Raw genomic sequence first — 19,938 nt, forward strand, 5'->3', positions numbered from 1 at the left:
CTGCTAGCCCTGCACCTTTCTGCACAGTTTCATTGTAGATTTTCATGTGCATCATGGGGGACGTGCTGTTCCTCAGGACTTTCCAGTTGCCGCCGTCCTTCTTGTCACAGGTTCCTATCTGGTCAGTTCCTTGGTCAGCCCACCACAACTTGTCTCCTACAGGATACAAGACAACAGGATGCTCAGCACTCTCAGACCAAATACTGGAAACCCAAAGCAATTTGGTCAAGTTATCATATGTCACGGCTGAGTTCACACTGCATACATTGCAGGGGGAGCTGCAATGATTGATCAATTAACTGTCGAATTAATCCCCAAGTAATTATCATAGGGGGAATTGTTGCATCAAACTAGACATTACAGAACAAATCATTAAATGGAAACAATATAAACAACACAGTAAAATCATTAAATATAAAATAGGACGTTGGCTTTATAAAATGCCGTGCAAATTAGACTGCAAGTAAAATTTAAAGGCCATACTACTTTAACCTGGGTACTCAGACACATATTCACTTGCATACTCACATACTCATATTCAGTTAGTCAATTTGAGTCATTTTGGGGGGAAAAAAGTCAAAATTTTCTGATTCCAGCTTCTTAAATGTGAATATTTTCTGGTTTCTTGACTCCTCTATGAAAGCTAAATGAATATGTTTGGGCTGTGGACAAACAAAGACATTTGGGGAAGTCATTGTGGGCTTTTTGAAACACTGATCAACATTTTTCACCCTTTTCTGACAATGTATAGATAAAACTTAATTGAGAAAATAATTAACAGAAAATTAATGTGGCTAAAATTAACACTTTCTGGAAACTTACCCATGATGGCCAGAGCAGTAGCCTTGGTCAGCTTGCCCTTCACCCCCTCGAGCACCTCCAGTCCAGAGCCGTCCAGTTTACAGCGGCTTATGGTGCTGTTTCCTGAGCTGATCCAGTACAGCTGCTCAGTGTCAAAGTCAATGGACAGACCTGGAAAACAAAAGAGAGCGCTGATGTGTAACGACATGCCCTGTCACTAGGGTGCGCCGTCATTCATGCGGTCACTCACCAACAGGGCCCTTCTGGCCGGTGAAGAGGACACTGCGGTTGCTGCCGTCTGTGTTGGCGATACTGATGTTGTCCCCATCTGTCCAGTAGAGTTTCCTGAGAGAGGCAGGCAGGGAGAGAGCTGCGATTTATTTTCACCACATCATTCATCTTGACTAAACTTAGCCAACAGGCCCAATAACACTCACAAGCCTCGCAGTGCAAACCTCACCGCTCAGTGTGCTGCAATATCACATCAGCTTCCTCATTGACAAAAAGGTTCAATGAATGATTTGAAGGAATCAATCTGACGTCCTGAACTTCCTGTCACACTGAAGCCAGTTCACCTCACATGTCTTCTCTCATAGTCACTCCAGCACACATTCCGATGATTTCATAACCTTAGATATCCCATAGGTGCACACTGATCTTGGCAGGACTGGATTCGATTGAAACTGAACTGCAAACAACTCTCCTGCTACAATCTTTCACTTGAAGATTTTAAAGCTTTTTCATGTGATGTTTGTTAAGACTCTTCTAATAGTTTTTTCTGATTAGTTTTTGTTGATTGATTGTTGGGTAGCTGCCTTTAGATTTGCTTCAAGGTTCCTACAACTTAACGCAAGTGATATTTAAGACTGTTTAAGACTGAGTGAATGCCCCTTGAAATGAAATTTATGACTGATTTTAGCACAAAAAAAGGTTTACCTACATAAATGATTTTGTACCAGGAACAATTTTGCTCAAATGTTTATTGTAACACAAAACAGGATTTTTTTGGCTCCAGTAAAAAGGCTAGATGATCTGCTTAAAATGTAAAAAAAAAATAAATAAATAAATAACCTTTCTTGGCATGTTATTTTATTATGCTTATTTGTTGTTTTGTTTTGGGGTTTTTTTGTTTTTTTTAATGCAATATATGGATTTAAATTTAAGCTGTCCTCATCCCTTCACCTCCTTGCTCCTCAAACTGATCAGAATCCTCATAGAACGCCCACACACACTCTGACTGTGTGTCCCTGTGTTTACACTGTGTGTAATCTATGTTTAAAGGGTATCTATTCTCTGCCCCCATCACCCACTTCCTGTGAAATCCCACCACATCCACCGCACCCTTCATTTGTTTGTTAACTTTAAATGAAGTTTCTGCAGCATTTAAACGCCCCCAATGTCATGTTTTTGTACACACATGTGAGATTGTCCCTCCCTGAATCCTTTTGCCCCCACCCACTCCTGGACGAATTCTGGGCAGTGTGTTTGTGTGCCAGGAAGAGGAGACAGCCCCAGCATATGGATCCAGCATCTGCTTCTCATTTCCCCCCCATGCCAACAATGCTCAGATCGGAAACATTCCTCCACTTAAGTAGGCTGAGTCTTTGAAAGAGGGGAAGGAGTACACACAAAAAAATACAAGGAGGCAGAGACATTTCTTAAGAAAATATCCTCTCTTCATCCACCTCAAATACTTAAAAGCACACATATTCCTGCAGGACACAACTGAGTATATAAATACAGATGGTCTGTCTCTGCTCTGGAAGGAGAAAGGGGTTGAGGCCAGGTTCTCTTTGGGGAGCTGAGGGGGGGATGAAGTTTCAAGGGGTAAGACGGGAGGGAAAAATGGACTTTTACTAAACAAGGCAGGAAGGGACAGGATGTAACATAAACACTAGAGCAGAAATAGGCGACAGAAAGCGACAGAGACACTGGCGGTAAATAATTCATAGATAGTCTATCTGAGCACAGAGAAGCTATCTTTCAAAAATAGAAGTGGAGCACGATGGAGAAAGAGAGCGACGGAGGAGAAAGATGACACGAGGGAAGAAAAATTGGAACCACTTCCTGAGCGAAGAAACAGTCAGAGGTCAGCCACCAACTACTCCGCCTGTCATCGCCGACTGCAAACAGAGGGGAGCCTGACAGCCAGACAATGAGTGTTTATGATGGTGTGTGTGCTCTTTTGTGTGTATGTGTTGTAGGTTAAAGGTGCAATCAGGAGGGTGTCTGAGAACAAATTCTGAAAGCATTATTTTCATAGCTTTAGTGTGGGTGTGTGTGTGTGTGTGTGTGTGTGTGTGTGTGTGTGTGTGTGTGTGTGTGTGTGTGTGTGTGTGTGTGTGTGTGTAGATGACCAACCCCAGTATTGGATGTAGCACTAGACAGTGTGGTTTGTCCAGGCCCTGGATGACAGCATTTTTGAAGGAGCCGTCCAGTCTGGCAACATTGATCTGTTTCTTATTGGCATCATAACTGGTCCAGAACAGGTTCCTGGACACCCAGTCCACTGCCAGGCCGTGAGCGTTGGGCAGATCTGTAGAAAAACAAACAACATGCGCGCAGAGCCATTAGTCAGCCATTAATTAAACTTCTCAGACACAGCAGACTTCTCCCCTCTAACCTACAGCTTCATTTTGTCAACTGAATTGATTACTGAAGGTGAGCCCTATGTTCCCTCAGCTCCATGATTTTTTTTCCCTTAAGTCCATGTTTTCTCAGCATTAGCACACGCCTTTCTATAATTGGGTAGAAGTGATGTGCGGGTTGACCCACAGGTTCAGGTGAGCTTGTAAGGGAATATCTGCTTTCGGGTGGGGCAGGTCATAAAATGACAAAGCAACATTCTGAGTTAGTTGTTATCATTTACAGCAACATTATGCAATAATCCAGTTTACACCTCCTTTTTGCATCTCCTGTCTCTCTTCCTCACACCACAAGCAACTCTCTCATCAGCTGCTGCGCTCTGGTTTTCTGATTTGGCTTTTGATAAGGAAAATCTGTTAAGGGCTGATATATTTATATCTCCATTGTCATAATGCCCGGTAAAAGTATTTCCCTCTGCAACTATGTAGGCCTAACACCATGTCCTTGCAGCAAGCAATGGTCTCTCTGTCCACACTGACTCTGTTAAATAGGCCAATGTACCCATTTAAACAAACTACTGTACTGATCAGCTGTGCACTCATGTAAACAAACCACAAAGGTTATCAGCTGTGCGCTCCAGATCACAGGCTTAAGATGTAACCACTTAAAATATAAGTGAGTGCTTGCTGTCTTTTTTTCATTTTTTACTGTTTAAAACAGAAAACACATGTTTTGAACTGTGATATTTACTGGAAATGACAGAAAATATAGCAAACACCAAGCAGGTTATTACCAGGATCTTTTGGCTAAGGTTTGGGTCATTGATTGATGCACATGTATACAGGTTGGCTCTCATAGCAGGTCTGGTTGGGTTGGGTTTTAAAAAAAACAGACCTGTACATCACTACTGCATAGGGAAATGATTCATTTCACTATCAAAATTTAATCCATTCAGTTTGATGAAAATTAAAAAGTCTAAATTCATCAGGGCTTCTTTTGGAAAAAAAACAAGTTTTTATTTTAAATGGCCCTGCATTGTTTTAAGTTGCTTTTATTCTATTATTATTGTTTTTTTCCTCTCACTTTCTTTTATCGGATTCATATTCTGTAGTCACCTCAAAACAAGAGGAGATTGGTTATTGCAAACTGCAATGATTTGTTTACCTGGAGCAAGAAATCCAATCTTCAAAAGCATATGTAGATAATATTCAAGTGAAAGACATGTAAACCAATCTGCCTCTTTAAAAAAAATCTATAAAAACAAAACAAATCAAAAAAAGCCTCGAGTCTGGTGTGTATTCTATTGTGTTGACTCCTCCGTACCAGCAGAGACCACAGTCTCAACTCCAGTGCCATTGATGAAAGCTCTCTTGATGGTCTGGGTTCGGACGTCTGACCAGTAGATACGGTGCTCCAGAGCATCATAGTCCACCACAGTCACGTTGTCGATGTCAGGCACAGTGAAGGAGATGATGTAGTTGTAGTAGGGGTTGTCTATATCCACTCCCCTGATCTCAATCTGGCGAGCATACAGCAGGAACTGACGAGACTCTGCAGGGTGGGGACACATGTTGACACGCAACCTTTAGTAATAACCCAAACCTTCAGCATTCAATGGGTGTAATCAGGAGTTAAATGCAGCTTCAAGTTAAAAGTCAAATGCATGAGTGAACGCTAATGCTAGAGCTGTAGAGAATAAGTATTTGCAGGATGGGTGCATCTGCGCATTATTCCTGCCACTTGAACAAACAGTTAATCCAATTGCATCTTTGACTCAAATGATTGTGTCTGGCAGGCTAACTCAATAGCACAGCCATGACAGGGAGAGTGAATTCAATCAGTGTCGAGACGTTACAATTGCATTGGTCTCAACAGTCCTATCATCATTTAACTGTGAGAAGCTTCAATGATAGACAGGAGGAGACGGAAAGAGAGAGGGGAGAGTAATGACGGTGTCAGGTTGTATCGGCCAGGCCAGACTAGGTGGTGGATGAGGAGGGTTGTGGCTGATGCCTGCATCAGACAGAATAGGGCTCTCCATCCCATTACCCCTGAAGATAATAGAAAGTGCTGCCCTGAATACTAAACTCACACAGTGAATAAACAGGCCCGCTCTCACTTTTCATGGGCAGACACTCCAGTGCGCTCCAAAGCTGTCACAGCAATAGCAACTCAAAGTGGAAAAAGTCTAGATTATTTAATCCTCTCTCTCTCTCTCTCTCTCTCTCTCTCTCTCTCTCTCACTCTCACACACACACACACACACACACACACACACACACACACACACACACGAAAAATAAAAATTTTGCAAGGACAGGGATTACACTGTGGCATTCAACAACAATTTTGCCAAGACAAGCAGATGGGAAAATTGTCTGCTTGCTGAAAGGGGAATCAAAGACTTACTGTTTTCTACAGTAAAAGCATTTATGTGCGTGTAGTGTTCATGCTTACCGTAGCAAGTGCGCTTGTCGGCGCCCAGCTTCATGAGGTGAGGGCAGGCACACGAGAACGTCTGATTGTAGTTGATGAGACAAAGATGGGAGCAGGGCTCCTTGCCATCTTTAGCCGCACATGGGTTTGGAGCTAGAGAAGAAGTGAGCATTGAAAAGGTATTCAGAATGTATACTGAAAAATCTCATGAATCAGAATGCACATTATTGAGCTGCCACTTTACGTAATGAATATTACTAATTGTAAAGGAACAAACTAGCTGCTATTGAAAAGGTTTGCTGAGCCTTAAGGGAATAATTTACACCCAAAATGATAATTTGTGTATTCTCACACTCACCCCAAGTTACCTTGAATTTTTAATCAATATTATATTAATATATTATATTATCAATATATTATTCTCGCATGCTTCCATGGTGAACAAAGAATCCAAAAATGGAGAAAATTCCTAATGTTCTGAAGTTGAAGGGGTCTGCGTTTAACAACAGCAAAACTACTGCATATCAAAACGGCAATGCATCTGTTCACAAACTCTCAAACAACTCGCACATGTCTAATTTATGAGGTCGTACGCTCAGCACTTCCTAAACATGCATTTTTTCTTAAACCTTATTGTTAAATCAAAATACTTCTGCCTAAACAGCATAGCATGCTACTCGTTTGTGTGTCTGACTGTTTATCAGTCAGTAAAGTCTTGGATTATAATACGCAAGGTAATTTGAGTTTGTAAATGGAGGTGTTGATAAAGTTTTGCTGTTTAAAATGTGGCTCCATATTCATCATTTTATACAGTTTTGGATTCTTCATTTACCATGGAGGCATGTGAGAATAAAGGTTTTTGTTTTCTTTTACAAATTCAGCGTACCACAAGATGAGTAATGGATATACATATGATCATTTGGGAGTGAAGTATCACACTTCGATGGTATGTGTGAATGTTCATGTGTGTGTGTGTCACACCTTGCGGCTGTCTGGATGGATGGTAGACCTGAAGGTCAAAAGGTTGCGTGTTGGTTCTCTGGACCACAGTGACGTTGCTTCCTGTCCACTTGTTTGCCTTAGCCAGCGTGTTGGTCCTCCAGTCCGTCCAGTAAACCTCTCCACCGTACATAGTGACGGCGAAGGGATGTGACAGATACTCGTGTCCCCTCAGAACCTCGATCAGCCCAGAACCATCATACTTGGCTGAATAAATAGCATCCGACCTGCACATACAAAAGCACAATTTTTTAAAATTAATTTCTGGATATGACTGAAGGATCCTCTTTGTGTGTCAAATAAAGGTGTTTGTGTGACTGTGTTCATGTCTGTGCCCTTTCTTCTCTGACCTGGCATCAATCCAGAGAATGCGGCGCTCCAGATAATCAACTGTGAGTCCATTTGGCCAGCCGCCATTGCCAGTTTCCTTATGGATGGTTTTCCTGCCTTCTCCACTCATGGATGCTGCCTCAATCCTGGGCAAGCTGGCATCCCAGTCTGTCCAGAAGAGGATCCTGCGAGGTCATGCCACAAAGTGGACATGCAGTTATTAAAACATTAGGTACAACTGGTTCATTTACCAACTACTAAAACATTTACACTTAGTTGTAAATGTGCTTTGTTTGATGTCAGCGGGAGGTACGGTAAGCATACCCATCCCGGGGATCCAGGGCGATAGCTCGAGGGTGCTCCACCTCCCCAGCCAGCAGTGTCGTCCTCATGGTGCCGTCCAACTTGGCCACCTCTATCTGATCCAGATTGCTTTCCACCCAGTAAATGTTTCCTGCGATCCAGTCCACTGCCAAACCCTCAGGGGTTGCCAGCCCATACTGGATTACCACATCGAAGCTTGTTAAAGCTACAAAGGACAAAGAAAAAGGACAGGATAAAATGGTCAAAATCTTGCACAGTATGTCTGTTAAAACATATCACCTGACTTATAGATAATATGTCATCACACAATTTCTCTCTCTAATGTGGACTATAATGCAAATTTAAACTTCAATTTCAACAAATGTCATGACCTTTGTTCTATCTATCTAACTTTCAAACACAATGGAAGAGGAGGTATGAGCAGGATGTTGTTGTATCACCAGTCTTTGTTTAAAACTGCTGCCGAAATTTCATCTAATCATATTCCATCTTACCACTCAATAAAATAAACATTCCTCCGGGGCGCTTAAGTTTCTTAATGAACTCACACAGTATTTCAATATACGGATAAATGCTTTGAACGCTGGGATTTGCTGATGGCAACATTTCAGATTGCACTGTAACCCGAAGCACTGATCCGCTTCGCTTCAGTATTTACAAATTATGTAAATGTAATCAAGCTATTTGGATTCAGCGCCAACATTGCATCACAAACTATAATTCCTTTAATCAAAAATGTTAGATGCTATGTTCGGGAGAAAACACGCCAGTATGATGAATAGAAAACATAAGTAAATACAGTGGTGGCTCAGCAGCTGGGGGTGTGATAGTACAATTATAGAGTTGGCCTTAAAGAAAAAAGCTAAATATGTGGTGTCTTGCAGGGCTGAAGAGATACATTTTCCGGCCTCTTTCTTTCCCTTTCATTTTCCACTGGGTCCCTAATCAGAGGGACATGTCTAATTATTGGAGACGAGTCATTATCCTGTCTGGAGCAATGAAAACACACACACTCACTGTATGTAGCCTGTTGGCTGAGTAAACGTGGCACACAACAACCACATGCACAGACAAAAACAGAAATGAGGCAAGACTTGTGAATTTGTACACATGATTTTCTCATTATTACTGCTGCAGTGATGATAGGCCATTGTTTGCCACGCACACTGGTCATGGATGACTGGTCTTGCCTTTATGAAATCACATTGGATTTTCTGCTCACAAGAAGCCACAGTAACAGCAGCCAGCAGTGCAGCTTTGCATGCTGAAATCTTACAGGTTTTTACTGGATATTGTTGCCTGCTAAGCAGTGTAACAAGCATATTAGTCACATCTTAGATATCACTGAAACGTCAATAAGTACAAATGGTTAACCTCAACAGTACTGCAACATATTTCCCCAGTGTGCAATACCATATTTAGGGATTAAAATGCTATGACTTATAAAAGTCTCTTGAACACAGTAAATCTCAATACAGTACCTTGTTCTTGACACAGCTGAAAATATTCAATAGTCCTAACGTCTATCTTAACTTTATCCAATGGTGCTTGTTTAATCAAATGTGATGAAAATTCTACATCATCGATTCAAATACGTCATACAGTATTGGCTGGTTAGGTATGGCACCACACAGGGTCAACCACACACACGTGTTATTGCTATTGCTATTGGTTGAGGGTGCAAGTTTACCAAAGTTGCATTGTAATGTTTTGCCACCAGAAGCAAATGTTTTATTTGCCCTTTCCTTGCAGTAAATAGAAGTGAACCAGAGCCAAATATTTGCCAATGGTAATCTGACCCTCGATTAGGTTGGGCGAGTGTTTATGTCAATTACATCACCACTGCAAGATTTGGATGCTTTGGCTTTATTTTTGTATGGTGGGAGGAAGTAGAGATGCATCATTCATCTGTACAAATATGATATATATGATTTAATCCTGAGAAGTCTTGTAAGCATACTCACTGTGTCAAAAACGCTCACCTCCATTCTCAGAAAGCTTCCCACGATAGATTTTGTCCTCCACCACATCTGTCCAATAGAGGGCGCTCTGGCTGAGATGGAAGTCCAGAGCGATGGTGTTCCTCAGGCCGGGCACCAACACGCTGAACTCCCCTTTATTCAGATCGATGCGGCGGATCTCGTGGCGGTTTGAGAAAATGATAAAGGGTTTGAAAGGATCTGTGGAGATGAAATGAGAAGATCAGAGGCCATTTTTTAAAGAAATACCGAACAGATGGTAAAGGGTTAAGAAACGCATTGCTTGGTCACTGTCTGACTGTTATTCAAAATACTGCAAAGCAGCTTTACTCCACAGCGTGGAAAACATCACAGCCCTGTTCCACTGCGGTGTGCCACTTGGCCAATGACAGAGGGGCCGTGTTGAAAGTGGCTCTAATCCTGGGTAATTAAAACGCAGTGTAAATAAGACAGGAGTTATCTGTACCTAACAGGCAGGCAGATGAATGACAGGGTGCTGGGGGCTAGTCTCTCAGGCCTGGCAGTGAAGAGCACAATCATAAATTCATGTTTCCTCATCAGCTAGTTGCTGCAAGGGGAGAACTATATTTTTTATGTGGATAATAAAATTCAAAGCTGATTTACTGTGACTGAGCCGTTCCGTTTTTTTTCTTCAGGTCTTGCCCTCGCTCTGATTTGAACAAAAAGCATATCTGCTCTCCACTTCATCTTTTAATATTTCAGATTCTTTCTTTTCATAAAATAATAATGACAGCAGCAAACCAGTACTCTTGTCTTTTTATTATTTCTTCACATACTTGTGTGAACAGCATTTAACCCTTCGAAACCAATTAGTTTTCTTGTGTTGCATTCAGATGCCTTTCACAAGTACAGTATGTAAGCCTTTGAAACCTGAGCAATTTGGTTTGGTTTCTTAAAAAATATGGAAAAAAGGCAATGAGCAACTTGATATGAAATGTCAATGTTTTTTTTCTTCCTTTTTTGTGTTTATTTTATTTATTTTTTTTGATTTTGTTTGGTTTTTTTTCTAATTTCAGGTCATTTTCTTTGACTTTTTTTTTACTAATTTCTTGAAAATTTTTGAGTCATTTCCTCTTAAGTTGCCTCTTGCCTTCTTACCGAGATTTAGAAAGAAAAAAAATAAACCAAGCTAATTTCCTGTGGTTTCAAAGGGTTAAACGCTTCCTTTTCTCTGTCTCCACTGCTCTGTCTATTGTCCAAAGGAGAATTACATTTTGGCATAGTGTGTCTTCTCCAACCACACAGTTTCCTGCTTGGGCGGCCTCTCCTCTGCTTGATCCCAAACCCACACCACACTTCCTGATCCTGCAGTCTTGAACCCCGACAAAGCCCAGAGCCCAGCCACTTCTCAGCCTCCCTCCCTTACTGTACAGCTACCATAAATCAAACATTGAAATTCCTCACTGATGTCTCCTGCCTTCGCCTGATGCTCCACCCACACCGTCTCCCCCTCTTGCACTGCCTCCTCGGTCCCTTACCCATGCTCTTGCAGTTCTCCATGTCAGGCTCCAGCTCCCAGCCCTCGTAACAGGAACACTTCACACTGAACTTGTCCTGCTCGCAGCGCTGACTGCACTTAAGGTGTTTGGCACAGAAGCTCTGGATTTGACAGGTCTTGTTGTCGAGCCCCAACTCCATGCCCAGTGGGCAGGAACAGATGACCCCCTCACCAGGGGCCACTGTGCAGTTATGGCTGCAGTCGCCATTGTCCAGTGAACACAGATCTAGAGAAAAAGAGAAAGTCAGATAAGCACTGACACAATGGATAGCTTCACAGAGCTGTTATTAAACCTCTGATGACATGATTTATGATGCGGAGTTTTACTCGCTGTTACGGCGTTCCCTGTACTGAAACACAGCCCGGGCTCTGTTGTCTCTTACCGCAGAGTTTCTCATCAGAGCCATCTGGGCAGTCATCAGTGCCATCACAAAGTTTCTCTGCAGGCAGGCAGATGGTGGAGTCGTTGGCACACACATGGTGAGACAGCTTACACACCAGCGCCTCGCAGTTGTCCTCATCGGAGTTGTCCTCACAGTCGCTGTCACCGTCGCACACCCAGGCTTTGCTGATACAGCGTGCTGCAGACAGAAGACAGGGTTACTTTAAAAGTAGATATACCACCACGCCCTGTTGCACTTACAGTTCACATCCATGTCTATGAAGAGATGGATGCGTCATACACATTTTCCGCACGGCAGCACAGATTTATATCATCACAATTTCAAGGTGGGAACCCAAGGTTCTTGAGTTATGGCCCAAAATGTGTTTTATGAGGTCACTGTGACCTTGCACTTTGACCATCAGATTCTTATCAGTTCATTCTCGAATCAAAGTGGATGTTTGGGCCAAATTTGAGGAAATTCCCTCAAAGCCATCTTGAGATCACCAAAATGAGATGGACACAAGGTAACAGTGTCCTTTGACCACAATTTATCATGAGCTCATCGTGGTGTCCAAGTGCATGTTTGTGTCAAATTTGAAAAAAATCCTTCAAGGTGTTCTTAAGATCTTTTTTTTATTTTTACAAGAATGAGACAAATGCAAGGTCAGCATAACCTTGATCTTTGACCATCACCAAATCTAATTCAGTTCTTATCAGTTCCACTTAAATATTTGTGCCAAACTTTAAGGAATTCACAAAAGGTGTTATTGAGATATCATGGTCACAAGAATGGGCCGGATAAGGTCAAAGTGACCTTGATCTTTTGACCTATACCCACCGAAATCTAATCATTTCATCACTGAGTCAAAGTGGATATTTGTGTCAGATTTGAAGAAATTTTCCTCAAAGCATTCTTGAGATAATGCGTTCACAAGAATGTGGCAGTAGGACGTCCGTACGTACAGATGGAAGGACGGACAACCTGAAAACATAATGCCTCTCATCTCGGCCACTGCTGGTGTGAAGGCATAAAATAATTATCTAAACTGACTTCACATTAATTTTAAGTATGCTCTCCTCACCAGAGTCTCTGCAGCCAAACTTGACAGCCGGGTCACACATGTGTGTGACACCTTCGCAGTTCTTCTCGTCGCTCAGGTCCATGCAGTCAGTGTCTCCGTCGCAGCGCCAGCGCAGGGGGATGCACAGGCCATCCATACGACACTGAAACTCATCTGTGTGACAGCCTCCAGGGGGACGAGTGGCTGCAGAGAGAAAGATGTCAGAAGACTCTAAAATGACATCGTCTTCGATCCCTGCGTGCATTAATCAAATCAGGACACACGGCCTCGAGCAGAGACAATGTGCAGCATCAGAAGACTGTGAGGATAAAAATTAATGAGCTGTCTGTTAGGAATCTGGATGGCAACAAGTCTTAGCAACAGGGGAGAGACGGAACAGAATAAAGTATGCATTCAGACGGAGGGTCATTGTTTGAGTCATGAACACCAGCTATTGTTTCGATGTTGCTCTGAACAGCACGAGCATAATAACAAATAGATGATTATGAGTCGGCATATCTTAACAGTTATTATATCACTTGCTAAATGACTAGTGAGAATTATTAGGTGGTATACACTGGACTGGTTCCCAGTGTGACTAATAGGGACCAGGGACCTATTACATCTACTGACTAAAATGTAAATACTAGCTATGCTTTTAGTGCCTAGTGCACTTCAGGGATAAATGACAGAGATGTAGCTGTCCACCCATGATAATGACAACCACCAGTCACAGCTGTCTTCCATAAATACTGTTTAAAAGAACTTTTTGTGAATAGTGGCTTTAATAACATCAGCTTTGGCTTTTTATATGGACTAATTATGTAAAGTTCTTCTTGTTGATTTGGGGCTATGTTTTCTTGAATCAAGATGCAGATTACTCTTTACATCAGATGCAGGTTGTTCAGGCATTTTCATGTCCAGATGTGCACAGTAAGCCCAATGTGCACCTGGACACACAGGCTGGAATCAGGAGAAATCCATTATCATACATTTTTAGTGTTAGAAGCTGGTATCAACTGCATTCAGTCCCATCAGCTGCAGCAGCTCATATTTATGACTGTGGAATCTTTCCACAAATAAATGCAACTAATATTGGTTTGACGCAGCATTAAAACATAACAGTGTGTTTCATGCACATTTATGTTATTTCAGGTGTTATGATTACAGGGTATAATCATCCTACTGCAGGGTCAACAAGAACACCAATCAACAAGAACACCAATCAACAAGAACACCAATCAACAAGAACACCAATGCAAAAAATTGTACTTTTTGAGAGCAGGTGTGGGCTGAGAACCGACTGCAGACAGACATATTACTATCCATACCAAGCGGCAACCTCAAGACTGAAAAATGAAGCCAACATGAAAGTGCCAAAAACTGTAGTTCCTCTAATGGCCACTTGAGGCTGACTCCAAAAGCTCGTCAATCCCCACAGACACTTCACAGCAGAAATAAGCATGTTTACAGCCTGGCACAAAAACTGATTTCCTCAAACTGATTTTCAGCTACGCATGATTAAGGGTGTGATGTTGTCGCTACATTCTACGAGTCAGATCCACCCCTCGCTCCTGCACAGCTCCGTCCTTTCATCCATGGCCAAAAGTCCAAACTTGAGGCTTCAAAATGGGAGTCCATAAACCAGTTAGTACCAGTTAGGGCAGTTAGTAAATGGTTTTGTACATAAGATGTCTTCTGACATTAAAGGTGTTTTTTGACTGGAAGAACCTTTTCATAGTTCCCCTTTTTCCCCTTTATATCTGCACCACAAGAACTAGGAATGATCAAAGTTCTAAAAACTCTGTTTTGAGAGATTTTTTTAGACCGTTTTTTTTTAGAGTAGGTACTCTCCCAGCACAAGAGGAACCTTGAGTGTAAGTTTACAGTGATTGTATGAACACATGAGCCAATGCAGCACTAACAAAAGCCATTTTTAAAAACCTGTTAGCTCTTAACAGTTTCCAAACAACACAAAAAAAGTGCATACAATGACAACAAATCTAAGAAATCATAAATATACTAGCAGTGAAGTCCAGGCTTTACTGAGCACGAATTGTTTGTCAGTCGGCTTAAATCATTCAAGGGTTTCTATTGGCACTGGACATGGAAACAGAAAAAAATTCTTGAGGGTGTGTAGTTCTCAGGGGAGCTCCCCAGAACAGTTTGGTCCGAAAACACCTCTTGATATAAGAAAAGATGAAAAAAATTACCAGAAATGCCCACTGTAGTTTTGGTATGAAGCTGCTTGCCATTTTTGAAAGTATTCTCATAAATCCTAATTTCCATTTTCTTTCATAAAACAATCTGCTGCACTAACGTCATTCCTCGCTGTACAACCTGAAGGCCAGGTTAAGACACTGACCCTGATTGGTGCAGTTTGCGTGCGTTTCATCGCTGTAGTCCCCGCAGTCATTATCTCCGTCACATGTCCAGTAATCTGGGATGCAGCGGCCGCTGTTACACTTAAACTGAGCACTGGAGCAGGAGTGACTGCAGCCTGCCTCGTCACTGTTGTCCCCGCAGTCGTTATCTGAAAAACAAACACAGTCAAACAACACCCACTCTCTCACATTAGGAGGAGCCCACTGCCTCAAAGGGAAAAACATATAAATGTAAATATGTAGAGCGCTATTGCTTTTTTCTTCAATTAACACAGTGACAGTGAAAACAATTAAATACAAATGAAACAGAATATGACACATGGAGAGTAAATAATGACAGAAACTGCATAGATCAGACCATGCACCATGAGGAAATGTACCGTGCACTGATACATTGAGCTTGGCAGCAGAGCGTCATAAGCACTTTTATACCCATACAGACGTAAAAGGGTGACCTAATGTATAACTTTTAGTGCTTTTTATAGCCATTAATTTCATGGTAATCAAGAAACCAGAATCTATTCTGTGATTTAACTACTTTTTATCATTTGAACTGACATTCTATTAAGTCTGTACCAAATTGAATTGGTTTCATTAATCTGACTGCTAACACAACAACTACACTTTGAGCTTCCCCTGTATTTGGTTGACTAAATAATGCATTACAATACATCAAATCTAATCTAGCGTCAAACCTGTGTGCAGACAACTACAGTAACTGAAAGGCAGCAGTATTGGCCTCGGCTTGTGGCCATGTTCAATTAGCAGAAAAGCAGCCCTAACTGTTTCTTAGCCAGTTTGGTTACTCATAAAACAAAGCTGGCATCATGGCTTTAGTGGTGCATGTTGATCTATGCACTAACCGGTCAGGTTTGGACAATTCAACTCATCAGAGCCGTCCCCACAATCCTTTTCTGAAAGACAGAACCAATGGAAGACAGCACAGTGGGCGAACGGCACAACATGGAAACAACAAAACCAACACAGAACAACAAAAGACAGGAGAGGAAGGCAACAACACACAAACGTACAAAGTGACAAAAAGAAGAGTGTGTGCCAATATAAGGGTGGTGGCAAAACATGCACGGCAAACTTGTGACAAAGGAGAGCAAGGGGTTGCCGATGTAAATGGGCACAGAAGAGAAGAGGAGGAAGGAATGGACACTAACCATTATCACATCGCCAGTTTATGTTGATGCAGCGTCCATTGTTGCAGGTAAACTGGGTGAGGGGGAAACATGTGGGGTAGGCTGTGGACAAAACTAGAGTTTAGACACTTAATGTTAAAGGAAAACACCCATATTGACTGTTTGTATATCAGTTACTCACCCCATATTACACTGAATTTGTCACAAAAAAACTGAGGCAGTGGTAAACATACAACTCCCATGTTCAGCAAGGTAAAATAACTTAAATTGTAGGGGTCAGCCAATATTAGTTTTTAGTAGTCAGTAGACCGATAACGGATATTTGGAAGCGATATGCATTTACTATGAAAATGAAATCTTTCTGTCAGTATTTACTATTTGAAATATAACCAACTCCAACACAAAACTTTATTAAAATGCCTATGACAAATGTTTAATCAAAACTTAAATGTTCAACATTATATACAGCAAGTTCCCAGCAATTTCTTTTAATATCAAGTCAAATGAAAACTGAAACAAAAAATGAATAAATAAAATAGCTCCCTGGGCTTTATAAAGTAAAGGTTTCTTGCATGCTGATACTTTCTTTGAACTTTTTAGTTAATTAATTTTATTGGCGCTCATTAAAATGAAATACCGACACAGTTAATCCGTAAAATGCCAAATAACAGTCCCCATAATCAGCCAGGCAAATAATCTATCAACCACTGCAATGGAGTCTGGCTTCAAAGAAAGCAATGGTAAGTTTCACTTTCTGTTCAGTTGTAAATGATAAGGTTTTGGCAAAAATGCAATTGTTTAAGAAGTACTGAGCATACAACTGGATAATTAATACTTGGATTATACTGCAGTTGTTTTTTTGATATAGTTTAGCTGTTTTTAAACATGGACCCTTTCGGATTCTTGGTTCACCATGGCATGCAAGAAAAACAAAGTTTTCCTCACAAATTAATTGTAACGCTTGGGGAGTAACTGATATACAAATGGTCATTTGGAGGGTGGTGAAGTCATTCATTAAAACAACCTTCAAGCAGCTAGAAACCAGCCTACAGCTTTAGACCAAACCACCAAAGTTGACCAACCACAGGAAGCAGGCTCATCCGAGCGATCACCACAGTCATCATCCAGGTCGCAGGTCCAGGAAATAGGGATACAGCGCCCACTGGCACATGAGTACTGATTGGGCGGGCAGGTGCGAGCTAAAAGACAACACAGTGGAGCTCATGTCACATGTAAATGACAAAAAAAAAAAAACCCAATCGTATTATGGTACAGTGGTTATGTTTTATTGCAGACCTGAGCAAGTGGTGTTTGATTCGTCCTCATCGTTCCCGCAGTCATTATCCCCATCACACAGCCAGCGCAGAGGGATGCAACGGTTGTTCTTGCACTTAAATCTGTCTGTGGGGCAGGTGTGCTGGTCTGGAGAGCAGAAAGGATACATTGAAGGGCAAAAAGGAAACAGGGAAAAACGAGAAGCCATGTAGGGAGAGGTGCACGGGGAATGGAAACGTGAAAAAGTGGAGAGATGGGAGGCGCAAATGAGCAACGGCAAATATTCAAGCTGCTTTGGACGGGCTTTTGTTTTGTCTGGGATGGGAATATGTCTGCACCCCAACCACAGACAGACAGACGGACGGACAAGCAGACAGAGAGCTTTACCAGATCCACAGACATTGCTACATTCCTCCTTGCACAAACACAAACACACACACACACACATATTATGATTGTGTACTCATATATACACAAAATTTGCATGTATAAACACACTAGATAAACTCACTAGACTCAAAGTCTGCTTTCTCATTTCATTCTGGCATCATCACACTGTCAAATTCAGACTGCAAGAGGCTGTTTCAAAACCATGTTAGATGAGGTTATGTGTGTGTGTGCGCGTGTGTGTGTGTGCGCAGTAACTCACGGCACAGCTCTGGGGCCTCGTCGCTGTTGTCCAAACAGTCATTGTCTCCATCACACTTCCAGCGCTCCTGGATGCAGCGGTTGTTCTTACAAGCAAACTCTCCAGGCTGGCACTGAGGAGGGGGTACGTAAGATGGGTTGGCTGTGGAAGGAGAAGGAGAGGAGGAATTAAAGGAATGTGAAAAACGGGGTCATCAAAGACATGAAAAGGTATATACAGTTTTGAATGACCAAAAATGGAGGGGATTTGTCGAAAAAAGGGCAAAGAAAAGCAGGAATCCATCAGTCAAAATCCACCTCACCCATAGTAGACTGGTGCTGACCTGACTGGTAATTGCATAAAAATCAAGACACAGTACAAGGGGTGGACAAAATAATAGTAACAGTTTTACAATAAAAAGTGCTGCAATAAATACGTTTTCAACCTTTTTACCAGCCACCACAATGTCACGATGACTGGTTTTCACCTCGCGAGTGTGTGTGTGTGTGTGTGTGTGTGTGTGTGTGTGTGTGTGTGTGTGTTAGTCATCATAGTGAAATGTGTTCCTGGGCACTCTTATCCTAACAGGAACTACCACAGCCATTTTTAATTCTTTAATTTCTTAAATTTGTGGACAGATTTTGTCAATGTGATAACATCACAACTGTGCAACACAGAGTAGAGAAAAAGAACCCCACCACACACACACACACACACACACACACACACACACACACACACACACACACACACACACACACACACACACACACACACACACACACACACACACACACACACACACACACACACACACAGTTTCCGCCCCTGGCTCACAAAACTTTACAGGTGCAGTTGACATCACAATGACGGCAGAGTTCAAAGATGGGTGTGGTCCAAACATGTGCGCTGGAAGTAGGGAGGGAGCCACTGGCATCTTTACCGACCTGTCAAACATTCACTTAAAATCGTGGATTGCCGTATTTGCAGCTGGAGTGATCCCACCATAAGATGGTCTCTGCTAATCTTTGATTTTCATTGAGACTATGTCCGAGCTGTTGATTTTGTAGTGATTTTACATTGAGTTGTATTGTTTTTGTGTTTTATTCTTTCAATCGAAAGAAAATAAATTGCCAGCTATTTTTTATAGGAAAGATGCTGAACATTTCCTTTTTATGCTCTTTTCATGTGAGAATTTGAGAAGTTACACAGAGCACGTTTCACTATTTTCTAACATTTAAAGAACAAAACACCCCACCAATTAATCAAGAAAATAATGGGCAGATCAATCGATAATGAAAGTGATAATCAGTTGCAACCCTATGCATTACATTATGCAAGTGCTTCTGTTATTGTGGCCACCCACGTTACAAGCTGTTCCAACAAAACACAGCCACAGTCACACAGCTTGACTCATCTTGCCCGACATGCCAGAAATAAAACTTGTGTTTGTAATGGAGCAAAATGTAGTGCCATGAGAAATACCCTTCAGTCTAAAGTGCAAAGCATTCACATTTGGACTCACCTTTGCAGCTGGTGTTGTCAGCTGGGTCTAGTATTTGGTCCTCTGCACAGGCACACTGCCTGCCTTCGGGTGTAGCCAGACACAGACTGCTGCAGCCACCATTGTTGACACGACATGCATTCGAGCCTGTGGGTTAACAAACATGAAACATGACTGTGCACATTTTATGCCTCATGTACAGTCTTTGGACAATCATAATAACTGTACTGATATGGATGGATAGAGGAATAATGTATATGTGATGTGTTTCAGAGTACCTTGCTGCTGCTGAGCGTCGTACATGCGGATTTCAAAGATGGGCGGTCTCTCATTGCGCAGCAGAGTGGCAGTGCCAGTGGTGGTGTCCAACTTGTAAATGCTGCCACTACGATACTCATTCCAGAACAAAAAGTGTTTATAGTGGCACAGACCAAAGGCGTGGTTCAGTTCTTGACCTTCATACACCGTCTGGTGATGTGAGAAAAGCAACAAGATGGTAAAACAAACAGAGTACAGCATTCTGTGTTCAGAATTATGGCTCATGTTTGTATTAGTTCATGGTGGCAATAAAAAGTAATG

General features: G+C 41.8%; 1 protein-coding gene across 2 annotated transcripts in view; it reads right to left on the bottom strand.

Moving 5' to 3' along the window:
* lrp1aa (low density lipoprotein receptor-related protein 1Aa) overlaps window positions 1-19,938 on the bottom strand; it is a 125,753-nt gene that overhangs the window by 37,591 nt on the left and 68,224 nt on the right. For both annotated transcript variants that reach the window (XM_042499984.2, XM_088084293.1), the window contains exons 14-33: window positions 19,638-19,827; window positions 19,381-19,506; window positions 17,877-18,017; window positions 17,249-17,374; window positions 17,035-17,151; window positions 15,974-16,054; window positions 14,786-14,953; window positions 12,442-12,624; window positions 11,358-11,555; window positions 10,955-11,200; window positions 9,459-9,656; window positions 7,477-7,681; window positions 7,173-7,337; window positions 6,805-7,049; window positions 5,845-5,976; window positions 4,711-4,938; window positions 3,163-3,337; window positions 1,052-1,146; window positions 823-972; window positions 16-156 (exon numbers count right to left, since the gene is read on the bottom strand). In XM_042499984.2, the coding sequence (XP_042355918.2) occupies window positions 16-156; window positions 823-972; window positions 1,052-1,146; window positions 3,163-3,337; window positions 4,711-4,938; window positions 5,845-5,976; window positions 6,805-7,049; window positions 7,173-7,337; window positions 7,477-7,681; window positions 9,459-9,656; window positions 10,955-11,200; window positions 11,358-11,555; window positions 12,442-12,624; window positions 14,786-14,953; window positions 15,974-16,054; window positions 17,035-17,151; window positions 17,249-17,374; window positions 17,877-18,017; window positions 19,381-19,506; window positions 19,638-19,827 (3,310 nt within the window). The remainder of the gene's footprint in view (window positions 1-15; window positions 157-822; window positions 973-1,051; window positions 1,147-3,162; window positions 3,338-4,710; window positions 4,939-5,844; window positions 5,977-6,804; window positions 7,050-7,172; window positions 7,338-7,476; window positions 7,682-9,458; window positions 9,657-10,954; window positions 11,201-11,357; window positions 11,556-12,441; window positions 12,625-14,785; window positions 14,954-15,973; window positions 16,055-17,034; window positions 17,152-17,248; window positions 17,375-17,876; window positions 18,018-19,380; window positions 19,507-19,637; window positions 19,828-19,938) is intronic.

Source organism: Plectropomus leopardus, chromosome 2, assembly GCF_026936395.1.
Source record: "Plectropomus leopardus strain MGB_pleo_1.0 chromosome 2, ASM2693639v1, whole genome shotgun sequence".
Taxonomy (NCBI): Eukaryota; Metazoa; Chordata; class Actinopteri; order Perciformes; family Serranidae; genus Plectropomus; species Plectropomus leopardus.